The following is an 18,514-nucleotide window of genomic DNA, read 5'->3' on the forward strand; positions in this document are numbered from 1 at the left end:
TACGAAACGCACCAGAGCAAATGCGTAATGCAGAATGATGGACAGTATCCAGTCGCCGCAAAACAGATGAGCGGGCGGAACCATACAACATACATCCATAATCTATCCGGGAGAGAATTATTGCCTGATAAATACGGAGAAGGGAGGTTCGATCGGCCCCCCAAGATGTTTTTGAGAGAACTTTCAAAATATTCAATGATTTCTCACACTTCTTCAGCAAATATAATATATGGGGAAGGAAGGTGAGTTTCAGATCGAGAATCACTCCCAAAAACCGTACTTCGTTCACCACAGGAATCGGAATATTTTTAATTCGAATACAAGGATCCTGGTGAATGTTTCTTTTCCGACAGAAGTGAATGCAATTACTCTTCTCTGGGGAAATAGTGTGACCATTATTATCACACCAAGCTACCAATTTATTTACTGCGTTTTGCAGTTGTCGCTCTATTAGCGTCATGTTACTGCCTTGGCATGAGATCTGCAGATCATCAACATAAAGTGTTCCCTGAACAAATGAAGGCAACTTATTTAAAATTTGGCTTAGATGCACAATAAAAAGAGTAACACTGAGGACACTTCCTTGCGGAACTCCCTCAGCTTGAATAAAATGGTTAGAATAAAAGTTACCAACTCGAACACGAAAAGTACGTTGTGTTAAAGAGTTTTCTAAAAATATGGGCAAGTTACCCCTAAAACCTAAATTAAATAGTGTGGAAAGTATACCATAGCGCCAAGCACGATCATACGCTTTCTCTATGTCGAAAAATATAGAAACAATTTGGTTCCTCCTAACAAATGCGTTGCGAATTTGAGTTTCAAGTAATATGAGGTTGTCAAAAGTAGAACGACCTCTACGGAAACCACTTTGCAACGGGGAGATGCAGCCTTGTTTTTCCAATTCGAATATTAGACGAGCATTGACCATGCCCTCGAAGGTCTTACAAAGGCAGTTTGTAAGAGCAATCGGTCTGTAGTTTAGAGGGACAGATGGTTCTTTGCCAGGTTTTTAGACAGGAATCACAATAGCTTCTCGCCATTGTGAAGGGTATTTCTGCTCAGTCCATATTCTGTTAAAAAGGAGTAACAGATTGGAAAGGGAAATGGTATTCAAATGGCGAAGCATGTTATACGTGATTCCATCTGGTCCAGGGCTGGTATCATGGACTTCAGACAGAGCCATCTCCAATTCATGCATCCGGAATTCACAGTTATATGGAATGGTTCTTCGAACTTTGAAGCGCAGAGGCAACTGTTCCGCTCGATTCTTAATTGCCAGAAACTGAGGGCTGTAAGAATCAATCGCGGAAACTTGTGCAAACGCTTGGCCGAGAAGGTTAGCAACATCTAATGGGTTCGAATACATCATATTACCGGTTTTTAAAACCGGGATAGAAGTTTCGTGATAGATCCCATTGGCGGCTTTTACTTTTCTCCATAAAAGTTTACAGGAAGTGGATGATGTGATGGATGAAACAAAGTTTATCCAAGATTCCCTCTGGCTACGACGCCGAATGCGACGGACAAGTGCTTTGGCTCTTTTAAAAGCGATAAAATTCTCAGTCGTAGGGTACTTTCTAAAAACATTCCAGAATTTTCTTTGTTTCTTATGACTGTCGCGACAGGCTTCATTCCACCACGGTCTACGAAATTTTCTTAGCCGTGGGGTGGTTTTAGGAATGGTGGCGTGAGCGGCATTCATTATCGAATCAATGACATTTTGTACTGCTTTCGAAATGTCTACATTACTAACCATAGCCTCATTGATAACTGCTGTTTGGGAAAATGTATTCCAGTCTGCCCGCTGGAATAGAAAACGCGGAGGACAAAGAGTCGCACCGCCGCTATCAGCATGGGAGATTATTAAGGGAAAGTGATCGCTATTGTGCAGATCATCCCCAACAGCCAAATTCAACAACGGTAGCAATTCAGGAGAGCATATAGCCAGATCAAGACAATGGAAGCTACGTGTGGGCGCATGGAAGTATGTTTTTTCGTCATTATTGAGCAGACAGAGACAGTTGTTAGCAATAAACTGTTCGATCTGCTGCCCACGAGAATTGGTACTTTCCGAGCCCCACAGAGTACTGTGCCCGTTGAAATCGCCAAATAAAATGAAAGGCAAAGGAAGTTGGTCCACTAAATTGTCAAAATCTCGTTGACAAATGACAATACTGGGCGGAAGATAAATACTGCAGACTGTGACCAGTGTTCGTGTTTGAACTTGTACAGCCACAGCCTGAAGAGGAGTATGCAAACTGAGAGGCGTGCTCGGATACAAATTAGATGTGAAGATACAGACACCACCAGAACCATGCGATCCAGTGTCTGCATCTTTCCGAACACAGCTATATCCGCGTAATTTGATTGGAATGTTGGGTGTCAAGAAGGTTTCTTGAACACCGAAACAAATAGGATGAAAAATATTGAAAATGGACTTAATGTCATGAAGTTTGGACCGAAGGTCGCGACGATTCCAAGAAATGAAGGTACCTATTAAGAAAGCGGTTTTGAAGAAGCTTTAGAAGTATTTGTTTGAGTTGCTTCATACTCGCAACTCATCTGCAAGTCATCCTCATCATCAGAAGGGTGTAACTTAATATCAGGGCTATTTGGTATGCCGAATATGGACGTTAAGTCCTTATGGACATTACCTTGCGTCGCAAGCCCGAGAGCGACGGAATTTTTTAATGTTGACTTTTTCAATTTTTGAGGAACGTCTTGTAATGAAAGGCCGCGTTTTGCAAGTTTCAATGTCAGCGAGTTTTTAGCTTTTTTTCTTTGATTTCTTTTTTAAAACTGGAGGAGTTTCAGGGGTACTACTAATGGAGTTTTCAGTATCTGAAGTGGAAACTTTTTTTGAGTTGCTTGGGTGTCGTGTTGTTTTTAGCAGAGCTTGTGCAAGAACAGTTTGCACAAAATGACCTTTGTGCAACGGAAGCATATGTTATGCCAGGAGTAGGAGTTTGAGCTACAATCCTACGCCTAGCTTCAGGATAGGATAAATTTTCTTTGATTTTGAGAGTTATTATTTGTTTTTCAAGCTGCCATCGCGAGCAAGATCGAGAGTAGGACGTGTGATCGCCACCGCAGTTCACGCATTTTTCAGCTGCGGCACACTGCTGGCTATAGTGGCCTTTTTCTGCGCATCGGGCACAAGTGAGTGCACCACGGCAGTTTGTCTTTGAATGGCCAAAGCGCTGGCACTTGAAGCATCTGAGTGGGTTCGGGATATATGGTCTTACGGGTAGTTTGATGTAACCTGCATAGATATATTCTGGTATTTTTGGAGATTTAAATGTTAGGATGTGGTGTTTGGTTTCAATGATTTCTCCATCACGCCTGATGGTAATTCGCCGGACATGTACAACTCCTTGTGATTTTAACTCATTTCTTATATAATCAACAGAGAGATTCCAGATTTCCCCACAAGTGATTACTCCTTTAGAGGTATTTAAGGATGCATGGGGGCTGACGCTGATTGGAATAGTTGCAAGGGCTTTCAATTTTTGTATGTTCTGGGCTTGCTTTCGAGAGTTGACCTCTACTAACCAGTCACCAGAACGCATCTTTTTAATTGATGTTACTTCACCAACTGTTGCGGAGACGGCCTTCTGGACAAGAAATGGTGATACTGTTTCAAAGGTTTCATTTTTATCAGAAACTCGTTTGATTATAAAAAAACTGTCGAATTGGTCTCAAAATTTGAATTGATTGGTACAATGCGACGCCCACTGAAGGGACCACGTTTGGAGGAGCCCATACGATATGATAAGTGATTCGGGTCCGACGGCACCGCCCACCACGGAGCCCAACATGGGAAGGCAATTACCGGTTCTGGTCATTCCCAGCCTCGGCATCCACCCTAGTGCTAATCGGTACCTATACGCTGGGAGTTACCCCCGGGGACAGTGACCACCCTTAACGCCAAGCCCAAGGAGTAACCCCTTCGCTTGATCCCTAGCGAACTAACCACTTAGGTGGTTAGCGACCAGCCGATTGATGCACCTGGGACCACAGTGCACCACCCGTCTTTCAAATGGGTCGCCACGCACGGCAAACACGTGGGGTTTTGGCTGTCCATGAGAAGCAAGAAGCAAACAGAGCGGCGACAGCTTCTCATGGAGAGCTCCCTCGCTTGCCGTCGAGGGAAGGAAAGACACAGCAGAAAGCAGAAGGCGTAGAGGAGAGCGAACTGAAAGGGAGTAAAGATCCCTGGGAACATCAGGATTGGGACACCCGTACTCACCTACAGTAGGTGAGCCCCTAAGGGCCCGAGAGCTTCTGAAGGGTCTAAGATTCTCATTACCACTGTCCAGTAAAATTTTAAATACGGTGTGAATCTGGTCTGAAAGCACAATGCTAAGAATACGAATGAATTCTGCGCATGTGATTGAACGTGACTCGTAAAATTTCGAATAAATATAGAAACATTTTGAAATTAAATTCTATTTTTGACGTATAGGATTTAGAATTATTCATGTTAACTCTAGGAATGAAGGAGAAATATGGCTAAAATAAATTTTTAAAAAAAGAAGAAAAATATATAAAAATATTTGTCTGTTTCCAGCCTCGAACTGAAGACCTGCAAAACTATATGGCACACTCGGCCGATCCAGCCACCAAGCTTAGCAACCTGAGAGCTTCTGAAATTTCTAAGATTCTTATTACGACTGTCCAGTAAAATTTTAAATACGGTGTCAATCTGGTCTAAAAGCACAATGCTAAGAATACGAATAATTCTCCGCATGTGCGTGAACTTGACTCGTAAAATTTCGAATCAATATAGAAATATTTCGAAATTAAATTCTATTTTTGACGTATAGGATTTGGAATTATTCATTTTAACTCTAGGAATGAAGGAGTAATCTGGCTAAAATAAATTTAAAAAAAAAGACGAAAAATATATAAAAATATTTGTCGGCTTCGAGCCTCGAACTGAAGAACTGCAAAACTAAGTTCCACACTCTGCCGATCCAGCCACCTAGCGTCGTAACCCGATAGCTTCTGAAGTTTCTAAGATTCTCATTACGAGTGTCCATTAAAATTTTAAATACGGTGTCAATTAGGTCTAGAAGCACAATGCTAAGAATACGAATGAATTCTGCGCATGTGATTGAACGTGACTCGTAAAATTTCGAATAAACATAGAAATATTTTGAAATTAAATTCTATTTTCGACGTATATGATTTTAATTATTCATTTTAACTCTAGTAATGAAAGATGAAACTGACTAAAATAAATTTAAAAAAAAAGAAAAATATATAAAAACATTTGCCGGCTCCGAGCCTCGAACTGAAGAACTGCAAAACTAAGTTCCACACTCTGCCGATCCAGCCACCTAGCGTCGTAACCCGATAGCTTCTGAAGTTTCTAAGATTCTCATTACGAGTGTCCATTAAAATTTTAAATACGGTGTCAATCTGGTCTAGGAGCACAATGCTAAGAATACGAATGAATTCTGCGCATGTGATTGAACGTGACTCGTAAAATTTCGAATAAACATAGAAATATTTTGAAATTAAATTCTATTTTCGACGTATATGATTTGGAATAATTCATTTTAACTCTAGTAATGAAAGATGAAATTGACTAAAATACATTTTTAAAAAAGGAAAAATATATAAAAACATTTGACGGCTCCGAGCCTCGAACTGAAGACCAGCAAAACTAAGTTCCACACTCTGCCGATTCGGCCACCAAGCTTCGTAACCCGAGAGCTACTGAAGGGTCTAAGATTCTCATTACGACTGTCCCGTAAAATTTTAAATACGGTGTCAATTTGGTCTGAAAGCACAATGCTAAGAATATGAATGAATTCTGCGCATGTGCGTGAACTTGACTCGTAAAATTTCCATGTTTGATATATACGTATAATGTAGAAATTGCTAAAAAGTAATCGCTAAAAGTTAAAATTAAAAGCTTAAATAAATTTAATTCATATTAATTTCTTGTTATAAATATAATTTACCTAGAAGGGTTCCTCAAAATAATTTAGCGCCTGTGGCCTCATGTTGTTAAAATCCGCCACTGGTCATTTGATTTTTTCGTGCCTTTAAAGTAATTGCCATTCATTTACTTTCAAGGCACAATGTTTCATTTTAAAGCCATATTTTGATATCATTTATTCATTTCCATCTGTTTGGTTTCACTTTCTAAGTAAAGAGTTTATACAGCATATGAAAATTTGAAGACAAGATTCACAAAAAAATATAGAACATGAAATATGCATATCATGTAATGGATATTTGAAACATCAAACGGAAGTTTATGATATTTTGAAAATATTTCGGCTAATTTAGATACATCTTTGGGAAATTAAAAGTGCTAAGTCTTAAGCTAAACTAATTAAATTAAAAACTAATAAAAAAGAAAAAACCCTAATCTTCTTTTAATTAAAAAATATTTAATTAAGAAAACTCAATTTAAATTAATTATTAAGGTAAAAATAAAATAAATATAACTATATAAAAATAAAAATGAACAAATAAAATATTTTAAGATGAATAAGCATAACAAAGATAGAATGTGAAGAAACAGCCAAACACAGTAAAATGTCAGAGCTAAGAATTTTTGATGAGCTGTCTGGAATTTTTTTGGTAATTTGAGAGAAACAGCGCTGATTTCAACGGACCCTATTTAATTTGTAGTTCTTGCTAAAGAATCCCTTCTGCCAGGTTTTCAAAATATCATGTACTATAAAAATTTGGTAGAAGTAAAAGTCACCCTATATTCTCTTTAAGTCAATTTATGGAAAAATTTTGTTAAGAACTTCGCTTTTCATAAAATTAGACAGTATATCTTGTCATAAATTCATAACATTTTAAATTATTCTTAATTTTAGCTTTGAATTAAAAAATTTGACACAACACACCACCAATTTTTTTTATTGTAAACCGATCGACTCTACAAGCCCCTCTTTATTCCTTGTTGCCTTTAACCAAATACGATTTAATCATGAATTTAATTTTATTTTCCTTTAGATTTTTCTTTTTACATTCAGTAATTCTAACATCATGAAGATTGATCTTGATTCTCATGTGATTACAATGCCAACCAACTATTATTCAATTATATTAACAGCAAGTTTTAAGATTTTTAGCTAAAATGATCGAACATTTATCTGAAATTTTATAGATTATATTTTCAAGTTGATTCTCATTATTAAAATTTTCAAAGTCTCAATCAACTGTTATAACTATCATTAATGCACCGAAATTGTTTTCTTATTCCTTTTCCAGATACCCCCAATTCAATATTTAATATTTCCTTAATTTGTTTCGTTTTCAAATTCAAAATTTATGATTTCATTTTTGATCTTAATCGATTTCACCCTGTGAATATTATTTCTGTAAAATGAAGTAACGAACTATAGGGGCATTCCATTCTTGTTTTGCATTTTTAAAAATAGTTTTAAGTTTGTCCCACTTCCATTTGATTTTCTTCTCTTCTAAATGGCAGTCAAATCACTAATTACAGTAAAAATGTTAAGCTAAGTTGGTGTTGTTTATGAAAAGAAGATATTTTTCTTACCACTCCAGAAATTATTCAGTTTAAACTATAATATTAAATGTTATATAATAGCAATAAAAATAACTAAAATAGTTTTAAAGAAATGCCCTGATTTCGCTTAATTTCCTTCCGTCCAATATAACAATTAGGGAATTTCGATTATTATAAACAACATTAATTTCTGTCGATTCCATTTTTTGTGTTGGAAAAAACCAGCTGTATTGGTCTCCACAAAACTTATTCGTACACTTTCTAATAAAATTTTTATGACAAAGAACGCCTTGCATGGTATTGGCATACAATGGTTAAAATATTAACCTTTAGCGTAGATTTAGCATTCTGACTGAATCTATCGTGAAATACTTGAATAGTTTTTGGCGATTAATCCCTGGAGTGCGTTAAAAATCAAATTTGTGCTTTATATGCGTTTTTTCTCAATCGATTGAAACAAAAAATTTTCTCAGAAATACTGTTCGTTTCAGTATTCTGCGGCGACCACTTTTCGGCCGTTCTATCTCACTGAAGGTGACACACGGAAGGATGTGCGCCATTTGCGGAATTTACTTTATTTTTAAATGTAAACATCTCCGCCTTTCCTCTCACCCCTGTTTTATCAAATGAAACCCATCCTAACGCATGCGCAAAAGTTCGAAGGGTTTTAGTATCCGTTGGCAAGCAATACAATTGTAGTCATAAAATCCCATACCAAATTTGATATATTTATGTCATTGCTTTTTTTTAAATTATCTCGTTTACATATTTCTCACGTTAAAGACCTCAGACACTCAACCTGTTGCTGGATATGACTAAAAATTTGACAGGTGCCTACACTATATATGCTAAATCTGTGTACCAAATTGTAACTATTTAGCGCTCTTAGTTTTATAATTAACGTGTTAACATATTCAAAAAACCAGACAGACGGCTTCCTCTGAACAGATTTTACTTTGAATTGGATAAAAATCTGCAAATTTGGTCTAAAGTCTCTATACCAAATTGCAGCTATCTAGCTCAAAGGTTTTTTGAGTTATCTGTGTCACACAGAAATAGGCAGACATTTTCTTCAATTGCGTTCTCAGGGAAGTCTAAAACTCAGAAATTCTCAAAATCTTAAGTTCGATTTTTTTTTGACGATTACTCTATTTTCTCTAAATCACGCATATGAGAAAGTAAAAACTATGAAGAGATGCTGCATTCCAAAAATTGATTCAGGGTAATTGAGGGGAAAAAATGATTGAGGACTTGGGAAACTGTATATAAGAGAGCCCAGTTACCCCTGAATTTCTTAAGTTACACGTTGTTCACGGGCAGGGCCGGCCTTCTCTTTGAAGAGGTCTGGGTACAAGAAGCCAATTGGGGCCCTATATTTTTTACAAAGTCCAAAAATATACAAGTACGAACACAAATTACTACTGCATGTTTATTCAATGCGTGATGCTATTGACTATTTCAGCAAAATTACAATTCTTTTCAATTTCTTTTTCGCTGCAAGTGCATTTAAGCGTTATGCACACTTGCTTGACCGAAGAGAATTCTTTATTAATTTTAATTTGCTGAAAGAGCTCTCAGCATTTATTTTAGTAACTGGTAATGTAAAGAAAAGTTTTAATACACTTAAAAATAAATCATCATAATTATGAATTAATATATGCTGCAATATGCGTAGAACATTATTTACATTCCTTTCATTCAAATTCAAATTCCGTAGCAAAGCAATTATTTGATAGGATTTTCATCTACATCGTTATTATAAAACGTTACAAAGTTTTGGGAACATTTTTCAAATTCATGTCTTCCTAAAGTTTTTATAACAGTGACTCATTTGAAATACTTTTAAATTTATCTTTTATCTGTACAATAACAGTATCAGTTACAGGGTTAAGAAATAACATCTAAATTCCTCAACCGGCTTTTTTATAATTTCATCTTCCGCTGTTTAGAGATATAATTTTTCTTTTTTTCGAATTCTTTTTCATGAAAATGTTCTGAAAAATTCAAATTACATGCAATCGCCTTTGCTTCGTCTAAAAATGTGTTAAATTTTGTTATTAAATTTTGTATATTAGTTTTAATTTTATTGACTAAATTAAAAGCGCAGTCGAGAAGAATAGTTTTTATTTGAAGTAGTTTATTGATAGGGCTAATTTTGGACAATATTATAAATCATATTATTAAACATTCTATAGACTTTTAGCTTTGAATACCGCGGTATTTTATTATTTGCATCAATAAATTCTTCTAACGCATTACAAATTTGTTCGAACTGTATATACACTGCTTTAACCGTATCTATTTTGGCTTCCTAATGAGTATCGCATAATGGTTTAAGAGTAATGTTAAAAAGATTTTGTAGAATTTCCCATCTTTTTGTAGATGCAGAAAATAAGTAATATAAACGTTACAATATACAAAAAAAAAATTACTGCTGGAAGTAGCATCATAAATTAATAACTTAAAAGAATGTGGTAGGTTATTCACATAAATTCTTCTACTTTTTTGTGCTACTTCCTTTCCACTATATTTCTTACTAAATTATGGTTAGTTCTCGCCCTCTACAGGACAAAATTATAAATTGAAAATAATTTTCTTAATTTTTTTCAGTAGAGGGCGCTTTTCGCAAGCTTTTTTAAAAATTAATATACGAAATAACATAAAGAATGAAATCAAAAACGCATTTATGGTTAGATATACGCATTATTCTCTACAGGAAAAAAATTCTAAAAATTATTTCATTTCGTTTCTGAAGAGGGTTTTTTTCAAAAGCTTTTTTAAACTAATAAACGAAATAACATTAAGAATAAAATTAATAACGCATTTATGGTTGGGTGTAGCCATGTACAGGACAAAATTAGAAATTTCAAACAAATTACTTCGTTTCAGTTGAGGGCGCTTTTGGCAAGCTGTTTTTAAATTAATAAACGGAATATAAAATAAATAAATAAATAAAATCAATAATGCATTTATGATGAGTTGTCGCTATCTACAGGACAAAATTATAAATTTAAAATAATTATTCTATTTCATTTCAGTAGATTTAAATTCAAATAAGTTACAGCTTCGGGAGCGGTATTGGCATCAACAAATTCTTTTAGGATATTACAAATTTGTTCAAACTGTATATACACTTTTATAGCGAATCTGTTTTGGCTTCCCAACGAGTGTGACATAGTGGTTTAAGAGTAATGTTTCTGTAGAATTTCCCCGCTCTTTGTAGTAGCAGAAAATAAGTAATATAAACTTTGAAATATTCAAAAAAAAAATTGCAATATGATTTTCTGGAAATTGCATCACAAATTATTAAATTAAAAGAATGTAATTGGGAAGCACATAAATTGCACGAGGGTTCAGATCAATTATTCTAGATTGTACACCTTATATTTTCCTTTCATGTTGTTACCGTTGTCGTATGCCTGGTCTCTACAATTCATGATAGCTAAATCAAGTTTACTTCATCTTTTCAATAGAATTTTTTATAGTCCTTCTCCAGTCACATCAGTTATTTCTATAAACGCTCTGTAAATGACTCATTTATAGTTAATTTTTTTCTTCAAAATTTGTATAAATAATAATGACCGAAATTTGCTCCTTATATAGGAAATATCAAGAGTACATTTAAATACTATAGTACGTGGATGCGTTTATACCGTCTTTAATTTTATTAATTCATTTCCTAACGCAGAAATAATTTGTTTTTGTGAGCTATGTATTAAATGATGCACAATTTTATTTTTTTTTCATTTTTTATTCTGTTTATTTGATCCATTGACAGAGAATAGTATTTACTTAATAATTCGATTAAATAAATAAAAATTTCCATTATTAGGGGTACATATTATTTCTTGAGTTCCTCGAAGTGGAAAAGTATTGCATGCTATAATTAGAATCAATTGCATTTTTTATAGTAACTTGATTCCTTTTATCAATAGTCGAACATAAATTTAGTCGTTTTAGTAATTCTTTCCAAACAATAAACGAATTTAAGGGCCAATAGGACGCTCATGATCTTGAATTACATTTGACAGCTATCTATAGTTATTATAATCCCTAATAAATCGTGCAGATTGTTCATTTCCACATCTTTTCGAAAACAGTATACAATAAAAACAACATACAGAGTCTTGCGTTTTTTAATGAAGTTTCACCATCTGGCATTTTTTTTTAATAATACGTAGTGGGAAATGATCTATCTTCAGGATTCTTCGCAAAACATCTTCCGGTTTTAACACAACATTCTAAAATTATTCGTTTTAATTGTACTTGACCATAAATATGGATTACTTGCATTCATTTGATGAAATATGTCATCGTCATTTTCATCGTTATTTTCTGATTCGATCATATTCGTATAAATGCACGTTTTTTTTTTTTTTTTGACGCATTTTAGTTTTTGCATTTTCTTTACAAGATTGTGTTTGTGCGGATCTTTTCTCTCCAGTTGAATCGTAATTTCTGAAGTCGAAGCAATTTCAATGCCAGAAAAACTTTATAGTCAAGAAAACATATCTACTTGTTTAGCGGGCTTACCCCCCCCCCCTTCTTTTCTTCTAATTTTCTTTTTTGACAGCCAGAAGAATATGTTCTTATCATGGATATGATAAGATCTAACAGTATTAAATATTTTATAGTATGAATTTTCAAACACTATATGCAGTCTTACTTAATAGGTGAGGTAAATTATTGCCTTAGGTTTGTAATATGTTGTATACTTGCATTAGACAATAATAGGTTCGTGTATTTCCAAACCCAACGATTTTTAAAGTTAAATTTCTTCTTCTCTCCTTTCCATTCCGCAATTATAGTTCAGAATATTATTTTAGTTCTTGATCATTTTGGAGCCTCTCAATCTCGGGGCTACGGTGCATAGCATCCGCCGCTTAGTGAGTAGATCCATTTTTATCACCACTTCGTCAATTTCCCTTGTTTCAGTTTTATGAAACTGCAAATTCTTCTATTTTTAATTAGAATTCACCATCCATATCTTTCTAATCTCATCTTTGTCCTTCAAAAGTTCAAATATCTGAGGTTTCCAACTTAAAAATGTTCCGAATAACTTTTAAATGTTTTTTGTGAAATTAAAATAGTTGTGCACTCTTCGGACTATCCGCTATCTGTAGTAGATAACACGCAATGAGTTATTTTAAACAATTAAGGGCCATGGAGACTCATAATAATGTCTGCTATTAGGGAGTGTTCTATAAAACACTGTAAAATTTTATACCCGTTGTTTAATCTGTTTAAATAAAAAAGCAAGTAAAAATGTAAAAGAAATGAATAAATTGCATAATTAATATTTTGCTAAATATTGCTCTTCATTAGCTAAAAGGCATCAAGTCAAAAGAAAAGTTCGTTTATCGTGCTGTTTTAAAGTAATATCTCTGGTAAAAGGATGTGCTTTCATGCCAACCGATCAAATACTCGCTTTTAATTTCAACTTCAGTAATGTATCATGATTGCCACATTTGGCGAGAAATTACCGAAAAAATTCGATATTATTGACCGCAACTCCTCCAACCCATCTCTGTGAACAGAAAAAAACATATAAACCCATCATCAGTATAAAATATATATTGAACATATAATGATTGATTTGCACAATTTTTTCTATTAGAGATGTTTTAAAACAAGAATACAGTGTCTTATTCTTTAAATTTTAAGTTTTCAAGTTATAGACAATTTATAAAAAAAAATTGCAACTCGGATTTGTAATTGTTTTATATAATTAAAAAAAGATCACCCGAAACATAATTCATTAAGAATATAAGAAATAAAAATCTTTTGTTTTTAACCACATAAAATGGAGTCCAGAAATGGAGATCTGTAAGAATTTTCCAACGGATTCTTATAATCAAAATTAAATTCTTATTATTTCTTATAATTAAACATTTAAAAAAAGTAATTCGTTTGTTGGTTTTAATCTTTATTTAATTCATTTTTAACTCTACAGCTGCTTATCCCGCGAATTTCGCACCAAGACTAACTATTACGGTTAAAAAAGAATTGGGAAGAAAAAGTTAACTTATCCACAATAAGAAATGTGCTCCTTAAGGCTCAATGGAAGAAAACTTAGACAAAAACCTTTGATAAATGAGCGGAATCGGATGTAAGAATCGAATTCGCAAAAACAAGAACTTAATTACGCAAGGAGAGAGGACACAAGGATTTTTTTTTTATTTGAAAAATGACGTATTTACTGATGAGAGCAAATTAAACATTTTTCGGTATTTTCCCTTCAATTTTAAGAAAATCGAACAAAGAATTGCCCACACAAAATTTGAAAGAAACTATGATGCATAGCGGCGGATCAATAAGAGTCTGAGGGTCGCTTCAGCCCAGAACCCTGCACTTTATTGATCAGAGACCTCGACCTTTTAAAGAAAAATTTGCCACAATGTATGCAGAAACTCTCTTTGTAACAACTGGCAATTTTATCAGGATAATGATCCAAAACATAAAGCTCATTGGGTGTGTTCCAGGTTCTTATATAATTATCATCATGTCATGGACACTCCCTCCCCCCAAAGCCAAGATATAAATCCCATTGAAAATTCATGTGAATACCTTAAGAAAAAAGATCGAGAACACTTCGTTTCCAGTAAGGATGAATTGGAAAGAGTATGATAGAAAACAAGGGCTCTCATACAAAATATTAATTAATTTAAAATTTAACTAGTTTTCAAAATCTTATCTGTCAGAGTGTGGATTGTGCATAATTTTTTTAAAATGAATTAATTTATAATAATTATTATTTTTTATAATTGTAATAAATACACTATTGAAAATTCATTTAGCTATGTAAAAATTTTGATAGTGTTAGTATCTTTTCTGTGGTGTCCGAGTTGGGCCTGGAGTGACTGTATCTGTTTTCTATTCTAAAATATTTCTTGGCAATAGCGATGATTTTGAGATATAGTTGTACAGATTTACTAACTGGCGATTTTTCATAAAAAACACTTTTTATTTACGCTAAGAAATGTTACTTAATTCAACATCGACATTGTTTTAGAGAAAATCGTCGAACAGGACAATATCAAAACACATCAATTAAGGAACAATAGAAGAATGTTTTTGGACGAATCAGAATTTTTCCAGGTTTATAGGTAGTGCCTTCCTTAATCTCAAATTCCTAAATGTTATAGTTATTTTTTACGGGTTCTTTTTTTTTTCTCTTCCTTGAATGGTTTGAGGATGATTCAGGCAGTCTCGTTGAATCACAATCTCCGTACTATCAAGGTTTCAACATAATATAAGTAGAGACCTGTAGGTAATCTAATTAAAAAAGAAGTAGAGAAACCAGAATTGGAAAGAATTAAGGCAGTGTTCATTCCTGACTGGAGTGTTTTCAATTCATATATTTATTTCTATGGGACATCGCTTCACACAATATTATTGAGAATTTTGTTGCGATTCTGTATTCTACCATGCAGACACTTTTTTTAATTACTTTTTTTTAAAATCTATGACTGAAGTAGGTAGAGCTGGAATTGGGAAAAATGAATGTGATGTTTGCCTACTAGTAATAAAAGCAGCTTTTTGAATGCAGCTTCTAGTTTAGATTTGCTGGCGGTAATAATAAGCTATAACTTTATTTTTAATTCATGCAGAGCAAATGTTAAAACAGTTTTAGAAAGCTTACATAACAGGCTACAAAATTAAATCGTGAAACATTTCGATTATTTCTTTGGAAAAAACAACATCATCTGTAGGATAACTTAAAGAAAAATAGTACACACAGAACAACGTTTTAGTCCTATGTTTGTCCTGACACTTCCAGACATTACGTTACGAAAAACGATAATTAATATTTATAAAGTTCTTTATCGTTTTACAATCGAAGGTTAAAGTTACCTTGAATTTGATACCTTTGAACTGATATTTATTAAATGTTAAAATTGGCCAAGTGCAATAATAGATAAAAAGATTTAATTCCGTGCATTAATGAGCGTTAGAGAGAATATTTTTGAATTCTTCTCTGAAATATTGTGTTTTAAAAAAACTCATCAGTAAATAGAGATAACAAAATGTCCTTCAAATGTTTTAGAATTTTCTTTACAATCGAAAGTATTATTAAAGTCTATATTCAAAAATACCACTGAAGAATTCTCTTTGCATTAAATAGAATTTTCAACGCATTCAGAAATTTGCATTGCAGTTATAATTATTCCATTCCGTCAGCAAACTAAATGAATTCTTCTCTAAAAACCAGGACGTCCATCTTTGTATTCTTGAGAAAAACGATTTTTAAATTCTACCGCGAAAATCAAAACATATATTTGTGCGTGACCAATCAAGTTTAATACTTATTTCTGAAGGCTTTTGCACGGGAGTAATTTTTAGACAATGTTTGTATGCAAACTGTTTTACGAAAGTTTCTTGGCGAATGTGCTAATATTTGTCGTTTTGTTTCCCATTTTTAATGCTGAAATGGAGTTTGCTCTCAATTCTTAAAAATATTTACGCTGGTGTATTTCTATTAAACCATAAAAACTAAAATTTATGTTGTTCTGTATTTCTGAAATTATCAATGGAATAGAAGAATTTCACTTGCGCGTTTAAGTAGCTGACATGTGGCATTAAGAAAAGAATTTATTTTTTTCGCAAACTTGATAAATGCATGAAAACCATTATTGAAACTGATATGAAATTAATTTTTACACCTACTGTTAACATTTATCGGTTTGCAATACATAGATTTTTTCCCCTCGATGAAATTTCAATTTTGCATATAGTAAAGTAAACGGCAGTATTTTCTAAGAATTCTTTCTTCTTCCACATAGTATCCCAGCTATCTGATCACATATAATTATTCTAGCCAGAGTCTTTTCTCCCAGGAATACAGGTTTTTGCCAAGATGTTCTAAAAATATGAAAATAAATGTTTCAATCAAGTTATTTAGTTTTTAGTGTCCAAAGGCTGAAGTGCTGACAAAAAAAATGTCTAAATTTTGACATTTCTCTGGACTATAAACGGAAGTTACTTCATTTCTGCGATCTACAAATTTCAGATCTAAATGTGTGAATGGAATTTTTTTGAAGTTGCGATTTTAAAACACCAAAAGTGAAGGACTTCCACTTGAAAAGATGTAGTTCTGCTTTGTAGAGGGAGAAAAATATTATTTTCGTGAGGAACGACAAACAATTTTTTGAAAAAAAAAATCATTGATGTTTTGCTAATTAGGTTTCATGATGTTATCAAAGATGTTTTCACTTTTTACATATGTCTACAAGAAAGTGCTTACAATATTTTTATATTACAATCTTATTCTTTTCAATACTATTAAGAATCGGACAGAAGAAATAAAGAAAACCCCTGGGAATTATTTCGCCAGAATTTACTCGTTCACTCCAAGAAATGTATTAGCGTATTATAAACCGTAATGCCATTCGTGAACAATAGTTGCGAGAGAGCTCATTAGCTTGCGATATTGGCGATTAGTCAATGGGATATGGTTAAAACGTAAGTACGGGAAAAGCGCCGCCTGGTCACAGCAGAAAGGCTGCGCGCAAGGATCCTGTTCTGGACCAGTTTTTTGGAATCTTGTCGCAAACGAAATTCTTTCTGAAAAATGGCCGCCTAACATTCACCTCCAGGCATTTGCAGACGACAAATGCTCCAGGCATTTTGTAGTAGCCGAATCAACAAGAGCAAAATTGAAATCAGTCGCCCAGGATGCTCTCTCAATCTTCAAGCGCTGGACCGACAAGCATCACCTTCAAATCTCCGTAGAAAAAGCATGTAATATCTTGATAAGCAAATTAGTCAATGGCCCAACAATTAAATAGAATAACGTAACAATAAAAAGGCAACAATCTTTAAAATATCTCGGTGTTACTATCGACAATAAGCTAAACTGGATTCCTCACCTCCTTAACACCAAAACGAAGGCGATTCTCTTATACCAAAATCTCAGCAGAATTGCTGGTTCCACATGGGGTCTGAAAAAAGAATTCAGGCGTCATCTCTACTTCACCGTTGCCGAGAGAATAATCCTACATGGAGCATCAGCTTGGGCCTATCCTCTCTCATCCCGACAACAAAGAATCCTAATCTCAATACAGAGAAAATTTCTTCTGAGTATTTCTGGAGCATTCCGAACAACATCCACGGCAGCACTGCAAGTTATAGAAGGAATTCTTCCACTTCACATCAAAGCGCAAGCAGAAGCAACCTATGTAAGAGAAAGTCGTCTTCAATTACCTAGCCATTTTCAGAATATAACATTCCATCCTGAGAACTTCGAGATGAAATGCTCTCACACAAAAATCTTCCCCTCAAACTTTCTTCTTGAGGACATAATTTCCCTCAAACAAGAATTCCAACCTACAAACAAGACGGATATTTTTACAGATGGGTCCAAAATCGAGGGGAAAACCGGATTTGCCTACTGCGTATTCCAAAACGAACAAATTACTCATCAGTGGCTCGGCAAACTGAACGAAAATAATTCTGTCTTTCAGGCAGAGCTGTTGGCCATTAAGGAAGCATGTAAATGGGCTAGCAAATACGATCATAACGCTAAAATATGGAGTGATAGCGAGTCCAGCTTAAAAGCGATCAGTTCATTCTCCACCTCAAGCCCAATTGTTCAGGAAATTCAAGCCATTCTGCTCCCCCAACCTTCTATTAAGTTGGGATGGGTTAAAGCACATGTAGGCCACAACGGATACGAGGTTGCAGATTCCCTAGCCAAACAGGCCATTTCTGCAGGTACGCCCGTTCAATACCCAGCTCCTAGAAGCCATCTGAAAAGTATTGTAAATGAATTGAGCCTACAGCGATGGCAAGAAGAATGGGATAATGGCTCAACTGGCAGACACATCCATCAAATCATCTCAAAAGTGTCCTTTGACCCATCATCTTGGAATAGGCTTGACATTATCTTTGCAACTGGCCATGGCCCTTTCCCTTCATATTTCAAGAGATTCCATATTAAAGGATCTGATCAATGTGGCTGCGGCGAAGTAGGCGATCCCCATCATTATGCCACTAGTTGCCCTCTCACCA

At 34.2% G+C, this 18,514-nt stretch overlaps 1 protein-coding gene across 1 annotated transcript; it reads right to left on the reverse strand.

Annotated features, from left to right (window-relative positions):
* Nucleotides 1-2,834: 2,834 nt before the first annotated feature.
* LOC129958420 (uncharacterized) lies at nt 2,835-3,569 on the reverse strand. Its single transcript, XM_056070905.1, has one exon. The coding sequence runs from the start codon at nt 3,567-3,569 to the stop codon at nt 2,835-2,837; it is 735 nt and encodes a 244-aa protein (XP_055926880.1).
* Nucleotides 3,570-18,514: the final 14,945 nt, after the last annotated feature.

This window comes from Argiope bruennichi, chromosome X1 (assembly GCF_947563725.1).
Source record: "Argiope bruennichi chromosome X1, qqArgBrue1.1, whole genome shotgun sequence".
NCBI classification, from domain to species: Eukaryota; Metazoa; Arthropoda; class Arachnida; order Araneae; family Araneidae; genus Argiope; species Argiope bruennichi.

Coding starts and splice junctions, on each gene's coding strand:
- LOC129958420 (XM_056070905.1), bottom strand. CDS start 3,569: ATGCGTTCTGGTGACTGGTTAGTAGAGGTCAACTCTCGAAAGCAAGCC.